Source organism: Balearica regulorum, chromosome 1, assembly GCF_011004875.1.
Source record: "Balearica regulorum gibbericeps isolate bBalReg1 chromosome 1, bBalReg1.pri, whole genome shotgun sequence".
NCBI classification, from domain to species: Eukaryota; Metazoa; Chordata; class Aves; order Gruiformes; family Gruidae; genus Balearica; species Balearica regulorum.
The window spans coordinates 200947325-200962987 of record NC_046184.1 but is presented as its reverse complement, the minus strand read 5'-3'; the positions used below and the strand labels follow the sequence as shown (position 1 = coordinate 200962987).

Below are 15663 nucleotides of genomic sequence, written 5' to 3'. Positions count from 1 at the left end.
CTGAAAGTTAGTGCTGTTTGCCTGAATGTACTCAGTTCTGTGTCATTGTAATCTTATTTCACTCTGTATTGTCTGACCAACTCTGTTTCCACTCCAAAGGGAGGAAGTTGGAGTTACACGAAGGAGGTCTCTGCTGTTACTGTCTACAACTGTTGCCTGTGGGAGTAGATTACATTCTTGACATGAGACTTTGCTGTGGTCTTGTGACCAGTAAGACTAACACAGAGATGAACGAGCTTTCCAGTGAAATAACACTGTGGTTGTGTTTGATACTGGATTTTCAATATATTGCATTCCGAATTTTTGGACTGGTTGACTTGGCTCTGTGTTAAATAAGATAATTACTGTTTTATCCCTTTCTTCTGTTTGCAGATACAAGTGACTCTTCTGTTAAACTGAACCATGAGCCTTGCATTACATGATCTGCTCATTTGTTGTCGTCGCCTTGAAAATGAGAAAGCTATGGAGCGAAGGGTAACAAGTTTTATTTTGGTGTGTGTGCCTCATTTAGCAATGAAGGGAATAATTTAATAATTCCCTTTCTTGACATACATTTTCAGAAGGAAATTGAAAATTTCAAACGACTGCTACGTGATTCTGAAACAGTTCTCCAGCTGGACCGGAATTCTGATTCTAAACAAGGAAAGCAACTCAACTGGGATGCTATGTTTGGGTAGTTTCTTTTTTTTTTTTTTTCTTTGTGAATGGTTGCAATTTTCTTACATGGAACATGATTCTTTTGTTTATCAGGCCTATTTTAATGCTTATCTTTCTGCAAATTGATTTAGACTTCTTGTCAGCTTGTAAACAAGAAATTACTTATGTTAGTCTCTAAAGGAAGAAAATATAAAATGCCAAAAATGCAACACTTATCATATACAGAAAACTTAACTGCTAGGAAACTGATGATTGAGTGGTCGTTTTTCCTTGCAAAAGTAGTAGTTACTTTATTTTATTGAAAATTATCCTCGGTATCTGATTTTTCAGCGTATAGTTCATATGTGGATTATAGATAGCTCATTAGAATTTTTTTTGTATTACTGAGTTCTTCAAGACACAATAGAAGGACTGTGGCCTGTGAATTAAAGAAGCTGTGCTGAGGTTTGAGAGGCCCGTCTTTGATAAGACCTGCTTTAGGTGTGCTACAAGATTGGACTGAGTATGAGTGTGTAAGTTCTTAGAGCAGCTGGGACCAGGGTTAAATTGCATGTTAAAAGTGCATCTGAAGTATTAGTTTTCATAGGCTAGTGTCTGGTCAGCTTTCTGTTATGTTTTTAAATTGGACAGCATTGGAATGGTTTGTGTTTCATAGCTGTACCAAAAATATCATAATAAGAATTTGATAAATTTTATATGTTGCTTTTGAAATGGTCAATAATATATTAGAAATACATAGGAGGAATACAAAAATAGAGACTCTAAACTGAATATAAATAGCAGGCCAGAAAATCTACAGTAATTGCCAGTGACAAAGCCAGTAAAAAGTTTAATCTATTCTTAGATCTAAACTCTAATCTATATGTTAATTTTAAATTATGGAGAAATAGGACTTGAAGGTTTTCCCCAATAAAAACAATGAAGAGTACTCTTTATTATTTTGTTGTATAATGTTGCAGGATAAATAAAAAGACTTAGCATTGCTTTTTGTCCTAATTATAAATTGTATATTTAGCGTTATGCAAAGTTTAAAGTAAGTTTGGTTCCTATTCAAGTTGCTTCTGGACTATCTTTAAAATTTACAGCTCCTTTTATAGATTATTTGCATCATGCTTAGACTGTTACCTATTTCAGTTGGTTTTAGTCTTTGATAATTAGAATTGCAAGAACAAGCACTGACATTGTAGGCTAGAACAATATTTACATATTTTAATTTAGTTATAAATATGCAGCTCCTTGATCAATATTCTTTTATTTTTGAAGTGTCCTGCAGAAGTATTTCCAGAAAGAAATGCAAAACCTCCAACTGACAAAACCAAATGCATCTGCTTCAACCCAAACTACCAGACAGAAAAAGATGCAAGAAGTTGGAAGTTTGGTCAAATATTTCATCAGATGTGCTAATAAAAGTCAGTAATATTTATTCATATATAATTACTGTTTTGTTTTGATGCTTTGCTTTCAACTTTGAATTTTTACTCTGAAGTAAATTACCAGGGTGGGATTCATCTTGCTCCCTTCCAGGTGTTGACGATTTAAATATGTTCATGTGAATCAGTCCTTTGTGCTCCTCTGTCCTTGTTGATGCTCACAGTGCCTTTTTCTTATTATTCAATGTGTATATAACTGATGCATCCTGCCATAATTAATTTTTTTCTTAGAAACAGTTTGTTTAAGAAGATGATTCCTAACAGAACTGTTTCTGAACTCTAGGGTGGGGGTTTTTATTTTTAAGTAAATATATACAAACAATTCATTTCAGATTTATTTGGCATACTTTGGATTAATTACAGTCTCATGTTATTTCTTCATGTAGGAGGACCCAGACTGAAATGTCAAGAACTTCTGGTTTATGTCATGGAAATTATAAGAGATCCAACAAGTTGTGCTGCCTATGGATCTGACTGTAGTAGTATACTTCTAAAAGATATCCTCTCAGTAAGGAAATACTGGTGTGAGATATCCCAGCAGCAGTGGTCAGGTAACATTTTTAAGCCTACTTACAATTGTCTTTTGCTATTATAGAAGTATGTTTAGGTGCATTTTAATTTGTTTGATGGCCATTTGTGTGAGGTGCTGCACAAACCATGGAGTAAAATAGTGTCAGCCTTGAAGACAGTTGAAATAAACAAAGAAGCAAAGATTAGGAATTGATTTTTTTTTTATTTCTGCATACAGTTTTTCTGTTGCTTACTGAAGCATATGTACTTAGACACAATCAGGTCATGTATGCATTGTTTCCACAGGACTTAATGTATAAAAAATCCATGCAATGTGTGTGCACCAGTAAAACTGGTGTTGGTGTGCAGTTGCTTACAAGTTATTAGATATTGGCTGGTATCGTTTTGATATAGTTAATGTATTACTACTAAATTTTATTATCTGAGATTTGTTGGCTCATGAAGGTCCTAAAAAGCATTGATTCATTGTTATATCACATACTGCATGTAAATAAAAAAATAGAAAGCTTAATCTTTAAATAGAAAAAAAAAAAGATTAAAAAGTTGGGTAATGGTATAGCATGCGACTTGAACTGAGTGGAAGTGTGTTCAGTTTTGGGCCCCTCAGTACAGGAAGGACATTGAGCTGCTGGAGCGTGTCCAGAGAAGGGCAACAAAGCTGGTGAAGGGACTGGAGCACAGCTGAGGGAACTGGGATTGTTTAGTCTGGAGAAAAGGAGGCTGAGGGGAGACCTTATCACTCTCTACAACTACCTGAAAGGAGGTTGTAGCCAGGTGGGTGTTGGTTTCTTCTCCCGAGTAACTAGCGAAAGGACAACAGAAAATGGTCTCAAGTTGTGCCAGGGAAGGTTTAGATTGGGTATTAGGAAGAATTTCTTCACTGAAAGACTGGTCAGGCATTGGAACAGGCTCCCCAGAGAGGCGGCAGAGTTACCATCCCTGGAGGTGTTCAAAAAATGTGTAGATGTGGCACTTTGGGACGTGGTTTAGTAGACGTGGTGGTGTTGGATTGACGGTTGGACTTGATGATCTCACAGGTCTTTTCCAACCTTAAAGATTCTATGGTTCTATTCTATGAAATGCAAACATAATTAAAATGAGGTCCCTTCCAACCCAAACCATTCTATGGTTCTATGATATATATATATATATGTATAATGTGCACACATACTGTCATTTAAACTACCAGATTGGAGATGTGTGGTAAGTAGACTACATTGGACCTTTGTATAGGCCTGGTAGGGGGAATCAATATGTCCTAGTTATTTTAAAGAAACAACTGCAAGTTGACTGGAGGCTCGCCCAGCAGCTTATGCCATGCTAAAAGAACTGTGGAAGGTCTTGCAAAAAAAAATTTTGTGGAGATATGATACAGCAGAAATTACTGGTAATGGATCTCACTTCAAAAGCAAAGTGACGAAATTATGGACAGATGAACATGGGATTGACTAGTTATGTCGTATCTTCTATTATCTCCAAGCTTTGAGTCTGCAGACGGTTGCAAAGGATGTAATTTATGATGCAAGTAACCTCCTACTATGTACCATTAAATGAGTGAGTGTTAGGGAGGTGTAGAGCAAGGGGTGGAAAGTGTCATGGTCTACTGAGCTGGCATAACTTGAGTAATGAGGTGAATGTCAGAGTCCACAGTTTGACCTTTGGTATGCTGCTGTGCAGGTATTAGGGATGTAACTTTTTGTCAGATAAAGCCAGGTGTTGCAGGGAAAAAACGATGTAACTGGCAGAAATAGCAGAACCAAACTTATACAAGAATGAGTGATTCAACACCAGCTGGTCTGATCTCATAGCTGAGCCTGCTTAAACGATTCAGTGACTTGCCACTCCAATCAATGAACAACAACTCAGAGAACTCCACTGACTGGTAAACACAAAACAATCTGAAAGATGCTCTCCACCTCATAAAACTCATCTATCTCAGCTTGAAGGGGCAGAGAGGTGGTGGTGTGTCAGCATGGTTCTACCTCTAGACTGGAGGGCCTCCAGGGATGGCTGGGGCCAAGCTCACGTGGCCAGGACCAGCTTAACACTGCTGCTCCTGACCACTGATAACCACTGCTTTTGTCAGCAAGGAGAGGGGAAGGAGAGAGAACTATCTTTCTGCAGCTTTGTAGTGCTCTGTTTGTAGTTTCTGAGGCAATAAATATCTGAATTACTGTGCAGTAGTTAATGTGTGCATTTAGTCTGTCCTAACCTAAACCATGGCAGTAGGTTGAAAGATTTCCATTTATTCAGCATGTGTGTTATCAAGTGAGGTAGCAGACAGTTTTGGAGACACCTCCTTCACTACACACACCCATGCACATACTGACAAGGCTGCATGTTCAGCTGCCCTGCGTCAGCTGGTTGCTCCTTAAACCTTTGCTGCTCATGAATGTTCCAATGCAGAGACCGTATATGGTGATAAAGAGTGACTTATTTCACAGCACTGGCAGTTCGTAAGAATATAATATGCAGACTTGAGAAGCACAGCACAATTTCTCACCACCCAAAGCTGATGCTCAGCTAGTTCTTGCTGCCCTGACTCCCAGCTACCTCATCCCCCTCCCCCAGTTATATACAAAGCATGATGTCATATGGTATGGAATGTCCCTTTGGTCAGTTTGGGTGAGCTGTCCTGGCTGTGTCCCCTCACAGATTCTTGGGTGCCCGCTGTTCTCTCTCGGCAGACCAGTATGAGAAGCTGAAAAGTCCTTGACTTAGTGTAGACACAACAACTACCTAGCAACAACTAAAACCATCAGTGTTTATCAACATTATTCTCATCCTAAATCCAAAACACAGGACTATACCAGCTGCTAGGAAGAAACTTAACTCTATCCCTGCCGAAACCAGGGCACCTAGTATTACTGCCACCTACAGAAAACTGTGTCCTTGATACCCTAAGACCTGTAGGAGGGGTGGCAATAAACAACAGAACCATGCATTGTCACATATATTCAAGGACCAACAGACTTGCTTTTCTTTCTTCTGCATATTCTTCTGAAGAGGAGAATGCCACAGCAGCTTCTTTCCCCTACCTCTTCACCTCTGATCTGGTCCCCGTGTTGTTGCAGGCATCCCAGAGAGGATGCTGCAACACCACAGGGCTGAAGTAGGGAGGAGATGGAGGACAGCGTCAAAGCTGTGTTTGAGAGGATCATGAGGCTTTATAAGCAGGACTGATAGCAGATCTTTGATGAGGCTTGACAGAGGCTGGGGAACATGAAGCACTGGAGAGGTGGCAGGAGTAGCAGTTCCAGCATGAAAATATACTATACTGTACCCTTAAGTAGTGACTGGTGTGCAGACAGTTGGACATAGAGAAAAAAGAGGAAGCTCAGTCAAGCAGGGAAGGGGTTTTCAACTCTACCAATGACTTGCCTGGGGGCCCATTCCACAAAGTCTCTATTCAAATGTCTAAATGGAGCGTGGAGGATAAGGCATGGCAGCAGGGTTTAGAGACCATTATGATTCTTTGGGCCTCTTTTTCTCCATGGAGGAAAGAAGCATTGTGACTGCTCTTTTGGTTCAGCCAAGTCAACCAGATTTTGTTAGTTTCTAGTAGACCCTGTTGGTCTTCAGGACAAGGATCGTATTGCCGGATGCTGTACTTTTCTGATGTTCAGACCCTGGTTTTAAAAAGTCATATGCAATATTTCCCTTCTTCCTTGTTCACCTCTGTGTATGTTCTAGCTGTATTGGCTCTCTCAGGGAGTTAGAGAATAATTCATGTTGGAAGGAATCTCAGGAAATTTCTAGTCCAGTCCCCTGCTTGAAGCAGACTCAGCTATGAGAAGAGATCAACTGGTGTTGTGGGATCAAGTTTACTTATTTTTCAATGCTTTTTGTTGATGTGCTTGTTCTGCTGCAGGTTTTGCTCCTGTTCAGATTCTAGGCTTTGTGTAAAGCTGTGTGCTTTCCTTGCACATGTGTCCTTTGAGGGGAGTTCTGCAGAGAGGATGGAGTGTAGATGTGAAAAGAGTCCATCCAGTAAGTGCTCTGCAGGTGTGAGCAGGAGTGGTTTCCCAACCTGAGGAGGTCCTGGTGTAAGAAGCCCCTGCGGGGATGGGGAGCATTGGCTGTGTGCTGTTGTAACCTGGGGCTGCAGTGCACTTGCAGTTGTGTAGAGCCAACTGTTCTAAGGGTGTTGGGAGGTCACTGATGCACATTCCACTTCCACCTTTTATGCTCAAGGGACGGTTAAATAGGTTTGGGCACTTGTCACCAGGTTAAAGTTTTGTGAGCCAATAATATAGAGGTATGGACTGTCTCTGATTCCCATGATTCCAAGAGTCACCTGAGTTCTGCAAATGACCCTATGCCTGCTTGGAAAGAAGGTGCTGGTATCTCCATTGACTCTGAGGCCAGAGTTACGAAAGCCTTGGTGAAGATGGCATTTTGAGTCCTGCTGAAGTCCAGGACGTCCATAAATCTATGAAAGCTTGCACAACAATGAAGCAGTAGCATTGCGGTGTATTTATTTATTTATAGTTGTCCCAAGCTGACTTTTCCACAATACAGGAATCCAGAGCTTGAGGCCCTGGGTGCTGCCATCAATGTTACTCATGTAGAGTATTCAAGAGATTGTGAGAGAGTGCCTCAGAGGCCTTGATCCTGACTGTGAAGAGGTTGCTCACCTCAAACTGATGAGCTACTGACCAGTAGAGTTGAGGGTTGTCAGGCTCTTCTAGGTCATAGTCACTCTACAGAGCAAAAGTATAGTAACTGGTCATTGTGCATCCCAAGGACTGTATGATACAACTGCTCTGAGGTCATGTCTGGTTGACTGTGAACAAAGTAGTCGTAATGGCTTGGATTCCCAAAAGATTGTTCTACCTGTATTTTTCCTTAGAGTAAAGGAGACCTGAGAGGAGGATGTCCATTCATTCAAAGTGTTATCTTAGAATAGATGCTGAGGTCATAGGACTGAATCTATTTCTTCCCGTTGTGATTCTTTGCAGTGGATATTGTCCACTGGGGGGCTGAGGGACAGTATCATGTCACTCGTAGGTGACATAAATGAAATAGCAGCGAGGCTTTTGTATGTGTTGTATTAAACTGATGGTGATGGTTGGATCAGTAATGTGCTACCGTGATTTGTATGAGGCTGCTGAGAGGACAGTGTGATGATTCCTAAATGGGCCTTGAGATAAGAAAGCAAAAATCTGAGGAAGGGGCTTTTCCTTCAGAAAACTTGTAAATGAGTGCAAAGCATGGATGTGTTGGTCTGCAGGCTGGAGTGAACTAGCTGAACTGCGTGTAATGGAAAGATGGGGAGCCTCAGTATGAACTGTTCTGATCTGTTTACTTGTTCCTGCTGCACCAAATCCTTTGTTTATGTATGTGTGACTGTAAATTGTTCCTGAGTACTTCTATTGTGTATTCTGCAACACACAGAGCCAACTGTGCTGAGCAATCAATGTAGAGTAGTTGAGTGTGGAAGTAGTTGTGAAAATATATAGCTATAGCTACTTTGGCTCAGTGTAACACAAAGCAGATTGTGTCCCAGCTCAGAATGAATATAACTTTACTCCCAGTGTAGACAGGACTACATGTTTTGTTTTTTTTCCCCGGTTAACTGTTGTGAATAATGACATGCAGCTGAATTCAGAATGGTGGGTTTTATATATTTAATGCAGTATTTTGCTTTAAGCATTTTTAATGTAATCCTCTGTAATATATATGTTTATCTATATGTATTTGTATATTTACAACATACATACTTTTTTTTAATACATTTGCAGAGATGCTGATCCTGTATGGCCAATTATACCTCAGACCTTCTGGGAAGATTAATAGAGTCTTGGTGGCTAGGATAATTCACACACTTACAAGGGGATACTGCTTCCAAACTGATGGGTTGAGTTCTGATATGTTTATCTTCTTTTCAAAAGCAATGCAATGTGCAAGGTATGTTGCAAGTGTTCCTTTTGTATGCTAATACCTACTTTTAGAGAATAACTCATTGTAAGTATTTGGGATTAGACTTGAGTAATAGCAGGTAATACTTCTTTAGACGTATTTTGTTCTGTCTTTGAACACCAATTTATTAAATTCTTTAAAAATATTAATAACTTCTGCATTTGTTAGGCAAATAATATTCTGAATATAGTTACTTGCTAGTATTTACATTGAAACAATTCCTGTGAAAATAAATAAGAATATTTCTTCTGGAAGTTTGAGTGTTTGGTTTATGTTACAGACAGGAGAAGAATACTGCAGGCCTGGATCATATTGTTGGAGCAATGAATATCTTCTGCAATAAGTTTGCTGCCAATTGTCGCATACGGATTTGTAAAGTAGGGGAAGAAATTTTACCTACAGTGCTTTATATCTGGACTCAGTATAAACCAAAGGATTCCCTGAAGGAATCAATAATTGAGTTATTTCATCTCCAAGTTCGTATTCATCATCCAAAGGGTGCAAAAACTCAGGCAAAAGGTACAATAAAGAGCTCCCTGATTTTTTTTTTTCTATTACTGCATGTGATTGTTCGAATTATTGTGCCAACTTTCTGAATTTTGATACTGAGTCTTGGAAACATTAATGGGAATGATGATTACTTGTCAGTAGTGTTATGCTATAGGTTAATATTGAGTGAAAGTGAAAATGAGTTTTCAAATTGTATGCACTAAGAGAATATTAGTTGTATTAAGTCCTGTAAATGTTGATTGTTTTTTTATCAAAAAATGATTTTAATTACGAAATCAAAACACAAAGTCTTTGGGGAAGGGAAATAATAGTTTAGATTGCCACATGTATTCGTATCTTATCAGGTTTATTTAAGCCCAGAAATTACTACTATGATCTAAGTCTGACTTACTGTATGAAACTGGTCGGAGAACATCACTCAGTAATTATGTTTGTCTGTCATGGCCTATTTCAGTTATAGCATCATTATTTTAAAAAGATTAATTTTTATTTTTACTTTGTCTACAAATGGCAAAGGGTTTCTAATTAGTCCAAATTTATTCATTGCATTTCATTGTAGTCTTTCCAGTTAGATACAGAATTATTAGAAACTTCATTCCTACCCTAATTACTTGTATACGATGATTAAATTAGAATCATAGAATGATTTGGGTTGGAAGGGAAAATGCTCTCTTAACTTTTTTCACTTTTTTTACTTTATTCATTCTCCATCATAAGACTTGTTTTGCAGGTCTGCATTAGTTATGCTTTGTATAATCTGCAAAACTCTAGTTTTGGCTGTATTTTGCATTCTCTGGGTAGGTTTACATATTGTATCAAGTGGATGGGACATGTTATCTTTTAATTGTTTTTACATGTACAGGTGCATATGACTCAACAAAATGGCAAAGTATCTTACATAACCTATATGATCTGCTGGTGAATGAAATAAATCTCATCGGTAGTAGAGGAAAGTATTCTTCAGGCTCCCGTAATATTGCTGTAAAGGAAAATTTGATTGAGTTAATGGCTGATACTTGTCATCAGGTAACATTTTTATGTGAATATAAAGTTGACTATATATTTACTGTGTTATATGTTTTGCTTCTAAAAGTAATATGGCTTTAGCATTTCCTCAAAATCATTTACTGAAGTATTAGTACCTTTTGTCTATGTTCTGTTGTGTTTAGTTGTTATTTTTTGTGCAGTTTAGAAACGTGTGGACTCCTAAATTATACTAGGTTTCACCAGTGTTGCTTATTAGACCATAAGCAAAGGTTCTGTTATAGTAAAGAATATAAATAATAATTCCAGTTGTCTCTTATGAGGGTTTATATGCAGTAAATAATGGACTGGTTTAGTTTGGCATTTCAGTTTTCATAGAATCATAGAATGGTTTGGGTTGGAAGGGACCTCAAAGATCATCTAGTTCCAACCCCCCTGCTGCGGCAGGGACACCCTCCACTAGACCACGTTGCCCAAAGCCTCATCCAACCTGACCTTAAATGCTTCCAGGGATGGGGCATCCACAACCTCTCTGGGCAACCTGTACCAGTCCCTCACCACTCTAACAGTAAAGAATTTCTAACATCTAATCTAAATCGACCCTCTTTCAGCTTAAACCCATTGCCCCTTGTAATTACCTTTCCCGTAAATACTACTGGTTTTTATTTGCGTACTTTTTAATTTCTCTTTATAAAAGGTTTTTACAGAGGATACCAAAGTTCTGGAAATTACCCAGCCGTATGCTGTTTCACAGAAAGAGTCCAGTGATGAAACAGTACCAAGCAAGCGCAGGAGGATTGAACTAGGCTGGGAGGTAATTCGAGACAACCTGCAAAGATCCCAGAAGGATTTTGATGTCATACCTTGGTAATAACATCTTTACATGAAACAAATACCACTACAGACATCTCTTCACATTTACGTATTCTCCTGAATATATTGTGCTTTCAAATTAGGTGTCTGCACATGCTGTAATTATGTGTCTAAGCACTAAGCTTGGATTCTCACAGCATTTGGAAAGTAGTGAGTAGTGTTCTTGATACTCTTGCTTTAAAAAATTTTTATCTTTGGTTTCCTAAGAAATAACAAACGAGGTCTGGTAAATTGTGTTGTAGTTGTATGAGATATTACTGCTTCTAATTTTTTACCTGTCTTTTGTGCTAGATATTACCAGTCTTTATGTAAGTGTTGTGTGTGTGATCCAGCTTATGAGTATTAGGAAATGAACCTGGGATTTACTTCTGTCTTAAGCTGGCTGTGTCATAGGACAGCAACCATTAACATTTTGGCTGTTTTGGACTAGTTCACAGTTTGCTGTAACACCTGGCCTGAAAACTGTTGACATGCAAGGCCTGGCATCTTAGCTTAGACCTTGATTGAGGGGTATTTTGTCTGACATGAGGGACTTCTGAACTGGAGGTATAGCTACGTGTCTTTACTGACTGCCACAGGAGGAGGACTCTGTAGCAGGGAGTGTAGCAGGGAGTCAACTCATTGTTAGAAGACCACAGCTAGACTTTTCCAGAACTTACCAGTTGTAGTCCTAAGCCCAAGAATGTTGACTTTTTAGCCAAAATAGATTACACTGGATGTTTTTTGCTGTTACTGTTCCTCTCTGTCTTTCTGACTTTTCTTGGAAACTGCTGTACAAGATACCAGAACAGTGTAGCTGCTTGCGAATTGTGTCCTGAGCTGGGGTGTCAGGTTTGTGTATTTGTGCGCTTTGCTTGTAGTATTGAGGCAAAGTGGCTGTGTAGGATCCAATTGAGAAGTTAACATGCTGCTCTGTGTGGAGGTGGCAATCTTCAGGAAATACTGTGGGTACTGTAAAGTAGAGTTCCAGCCATTGCTATGAGCAAAACCCTTCTGACTTACCATCCCCAGCTTAACATTTTCTTCATTTAATAAATTTTATTTTTCTTATCTGCAGAGATGATGTTATAATGTTTCCTGTATATGTAATTTCACACTTGAGGTCACTCCCTGGGTCAGAGTGTGTAACAGGCTAGTCCAGAAGGAGAAAAATAATATTTTTGCCTGAAATTTTCTTTCCTTGTGGTCAGAATTTGGTGAAGTCAGCTTGTAAGAAAGTATTAGTGATAGTGAGGCTAAATGAGCAGACTTTACAAGTAAAAACAGTAGAAATACTGAATATTTAACCTTTGATAGTAAACAAATCAGCTCAATACTGGGAAGTATAAACATGAAATGACTATTGGAGAAGGCTTTGTTTGTTCATTTACTTTTAAAGACATAAATTTATGTATGTTTGATATTAATTGCTTCACTTTGTGTTTTCAAGGTTACAGATTACAGCTCAATTGATATCAAAATATCCCCTGAGTCTTCCTAACAGCGAGCTACCTCCCTTACTCAATGTACTTCACCAGTTACTGCCTCAGCAGCGCCGAGGAGAAAGGACCCCATACGTGCTGAAGTGTCTTACAGAGGTAGCTTTGTGTCAAAACCAGAAAACTGATTTGAAAAGCACATACAAGTTGGAGCTCCAGAGAACCTGGGCAAAGATTTGGTCTCTTACCATTCGTAGCATAAGTTTCCAGCAAATTGAAGTAGAGAGCTTTGGGCTACTTGGTGCTATGATTCAAGGAAACCTTGTTGTAACAGATAAAGAACTCTGGAAGATATTTTCAGGACCTGCATGCAAGCCTTCAAGGTAAAATGGGAAGCACATTGCTGTTTACTGTGCAACCAAAACTGCTGTATTATTTAAAATAATAATATTGTTGTTGTGGATGTATTTCTAATTAAGAACTGTCCCTGTTTGTGTTTTAAGCATTTGAAACAAGCATAAATGCATACGTAAGTCTGAAAGCAGAGGCAGAAAAGAAGAGGCAAGCATCTTCAAATTTAAAATTGACTAAAAATTTGAAATCTGACTGAAAGAGATGTTAATTTTTTGAACTTAAAAAGTATGTTTTCTTCTGAATACATTTTTATTCTGAAATGAGTATTCTGAAAAAGTCTTTAAAATAAACAGGAAATGTCTGTAATAGCCAAAATGTGGCTTTTGAAAAGGCAAAGGTTCTAATAAGGTAGTTTTCCAGTATGCAGGACTATTAACTTGCTTACATAGTTGATGCTCCCTGAGCATGCAGAAATACTGACACTGCTTTAGAGTGCTAATCAATAAATACCACATTGTTTCTCACAAATGCTGTGTTCCATTTGTGTTACAGTTCTGCTGTATGTTGTTTATCATTAGTGATGTCTGCCTATTCAGTGCCAGAAAATTTGGACGTAGGAATGAAACAGAATAACTGTGAAAGAAATCTGGATTCTTTGTTAAAGGAGGCAATAATGAAATGGGTACTGTCCTGCTATTTGGAGGAAGAAATGGAAGAATGTGCTGAGTTGCCTCCTGTGCTCTGCTGGTAAAGTCTTTGTGGCATGATTTTATATGTAAGCTCACCCTATAACACAGAAAACTGTGCAGGGGAAAGTGGATTTGCAGAATTGTATTATGTTAATGCTTTGGTAGAGTTTCCAGGGTTTTTAATCTAACTCTAGAATATCATTCTGGGGACATAATTTATTTATCTGTCCATAGCACGGCAAATACATGAACTATGTGTTAGAAATCTTAAGTAATAACTTAAGCTTCTTTGAAGACACACTGTTAATCTGGTTAATGTTTGGGTGCGCCTCAGGAATCCCAGGAGCTTGTCTGATTGCAAGAAAATGCAAACCAATTTTCTTTTTTTACAGTGATTTCCCTCATCTTATATTACAAAAAATTCTTGTGAGTCTTACAATGAAGAACTGTAGAGCTGCCATGATTTTTTTCCAAAATGATGCTAAATGGTATGTTTTTACATTAATCATTATAGATACTTAAGCTTCTTACATTTTGTCATTTTAGCAAGCAGAGATAATGAAATGCATAATTCCTCAAACTCTTTTACATCTTTCTGACCCCATAAAAATAATAGCGCTTTTGCAATTTGTTAAGATGCTTTAAGCAGACATTAAAATAGTCTCTTGCTGACAGAGTCAAAGCTTCAGGTACTGAACAAAATACCTTATAAGGAATATGTGTATCATCTCTCTTCTGTAGTACAGCTACATATATGGCTTTTTATCCATAAGTGCATTAGGTATTTTTAATTCATTACAATTATATTTTCAAATGATTTGTAACTTTATACAAATATGTATTCACACTTTTTAACGTTACCTTCTGTTTTAAAGGAAGCACATATCTTCCTGAAGATAGATGCTAAGTAGAAAATTGGCTAGATGCTTACTGTCCATATGTCCTCATGCCACTCCTATATTTGTGCTCTCAGTCACACATTACTTGAATCTGTTGGAGTCACTCTATGAATGCTGTTGCATCTTTCACTGATGCATATGTTCAAGCTCTTGGACTATACCCAGTTTCCTCTTAATGGAACTAAAATGTGTATTAACTTGTAATGGAAGATAAGACTTTCCTACTAGAAGTTAAAAGTACTAGCTTCAGAGGTTTTGTGAATTTCTGCTCCAGTTGTGTGAAGTAGGTTGAGGCCAGCCATCTTAACACTAAACAGATGCTACCGTATGAACTGCAGTAGAACATAGGATGTGTGTGCAGGCTCTGTTTTCCCTTGCAGTTTTTTCAGACAGCTAAAATGGTAGTATCCGTTCCACAGTGAAAGTCACCTCAGAAATTTAAAGATCAACCAGAGTTTGGAAGCACAAAAAGCTGAAATACTTTATTTTGCTTTTGGTTATTTAAATAATAGTTTTAAAGACTTGTAAGTCTTATACTGGCTGCTAAAGTAAAAATGATGTCTCTTCTTCAAGTGTGCAACACTTGCAAGGGAAAGAAGAAAACATTTTTTCTGATGTTGAAGAGCTGTATCTGCAGACAACATTTGATGAAATGGATATTTTCACTAACTTTGCAGTAAATGTTGCAGATAAAAATGTGACTGGTTCAAAACTTGCTGTCAACCAAAATCTTAGGGAAACACTGGAGTACTGCCTTTCTGCAATGTCAGAAAAGCTTTTAAGCTGCTATGCTCCTAAGGTAAGTTAGAAATTACTGTTACATTCTTATATTTGTGCTCCCAAACAATATCTTTCCAAGGCAAAGTATATAGATTTTAATACATTTTGCCACTTAAAATTAATCACAAGGATTTAAAAAGTATACCAAATAATACAAAACAGAGAAGTCTGTATTTCTTTACATCATTGGCAATATATCCATGATTTTCATAAGTGTGGGGGAATACGTAGAAGCCGCATAGAAGTGGAAGTGTGTGCAAAGTTGCCACATAAACCGCTGTTACCCTGCTTTTTGTGATGATTTCAACTTCTGTGCCCCTGTAATACTTTAAGCTCTTGCCAGTTTTCAGCCAAGATAACCTTGGTCTTAAATGGTTAGGTTTTGTAAAAAGAGGCAGCTGTGTAAAGAATTAATTGTAAAGAAAGCTTCAAATACAGGCTATATTAACAAGAACACAGGCAGTGCTCAAGGGACCTGATTATCGCCCTCTACTCAGTGCCTTTAGACAGCATCTGAAATACTGCATCCAGTTTTGGGCCTCCCAGCACAAGACGGACATTTAGTGCTTTCAGTGGTGGCCCCTGAGATGGTGGGAGCTTCAGCACTTCACCTGTG

General features: G+C 38.1%; 1 protein-coding gene across 2 annotated transcripts in view; it reads left to right on the top strand.

The window, feature by feature from the left end:
- ATM (ATM serine/threonine kinase) overlaps positions 1-15663 on the top strand; it is a 75889-nt gene that overhangs the window by 1552 nt on the left and 58674 nt on the right. Inside the window, exons 2-13 of one of the 2 annotated variants that reach the window (XM_075742270.1) lie at positions 373-474; positions 561-673; positions 1921-2066; positions 2474-2638; positions 8363-8528; positions 8821-9059; positions 9913-10076; positions 10732-10901; positions 12337-12708; positions 13232-13426; positions 13761-13856; positions 14841-15066. In XM_075742270.1, coding sequence (XP_075598385.1) covers positions 403-474; positions 561-673; positions 1921-2066; positions 2474-2638; positions 8363-8528; positions 8821-9059; positions 9913-10076; positions 10732-10901; positions 12337-12708; positions 13232-13426; positions 13761-13856; positions 14841-15066 — 2124 coding nt within the window. In that variant the 5' untranslated portion in view covers positions 373-402. Of the gene's footprint in view, positions 1-372; positions 475-560; positions 674-1920; positions 2075-2473; positions 2639-8362; positions 8529-8820; positions 9060-9912; positions 10077-10731; positions 10902-12336; positions 12709-13231; positions 13427-13760; positions 13857-14840; positions 15067-15663 lie in introns of those variants that run through there. The other variant, XM_075742271.1, reaches the window with a different exon arrangement.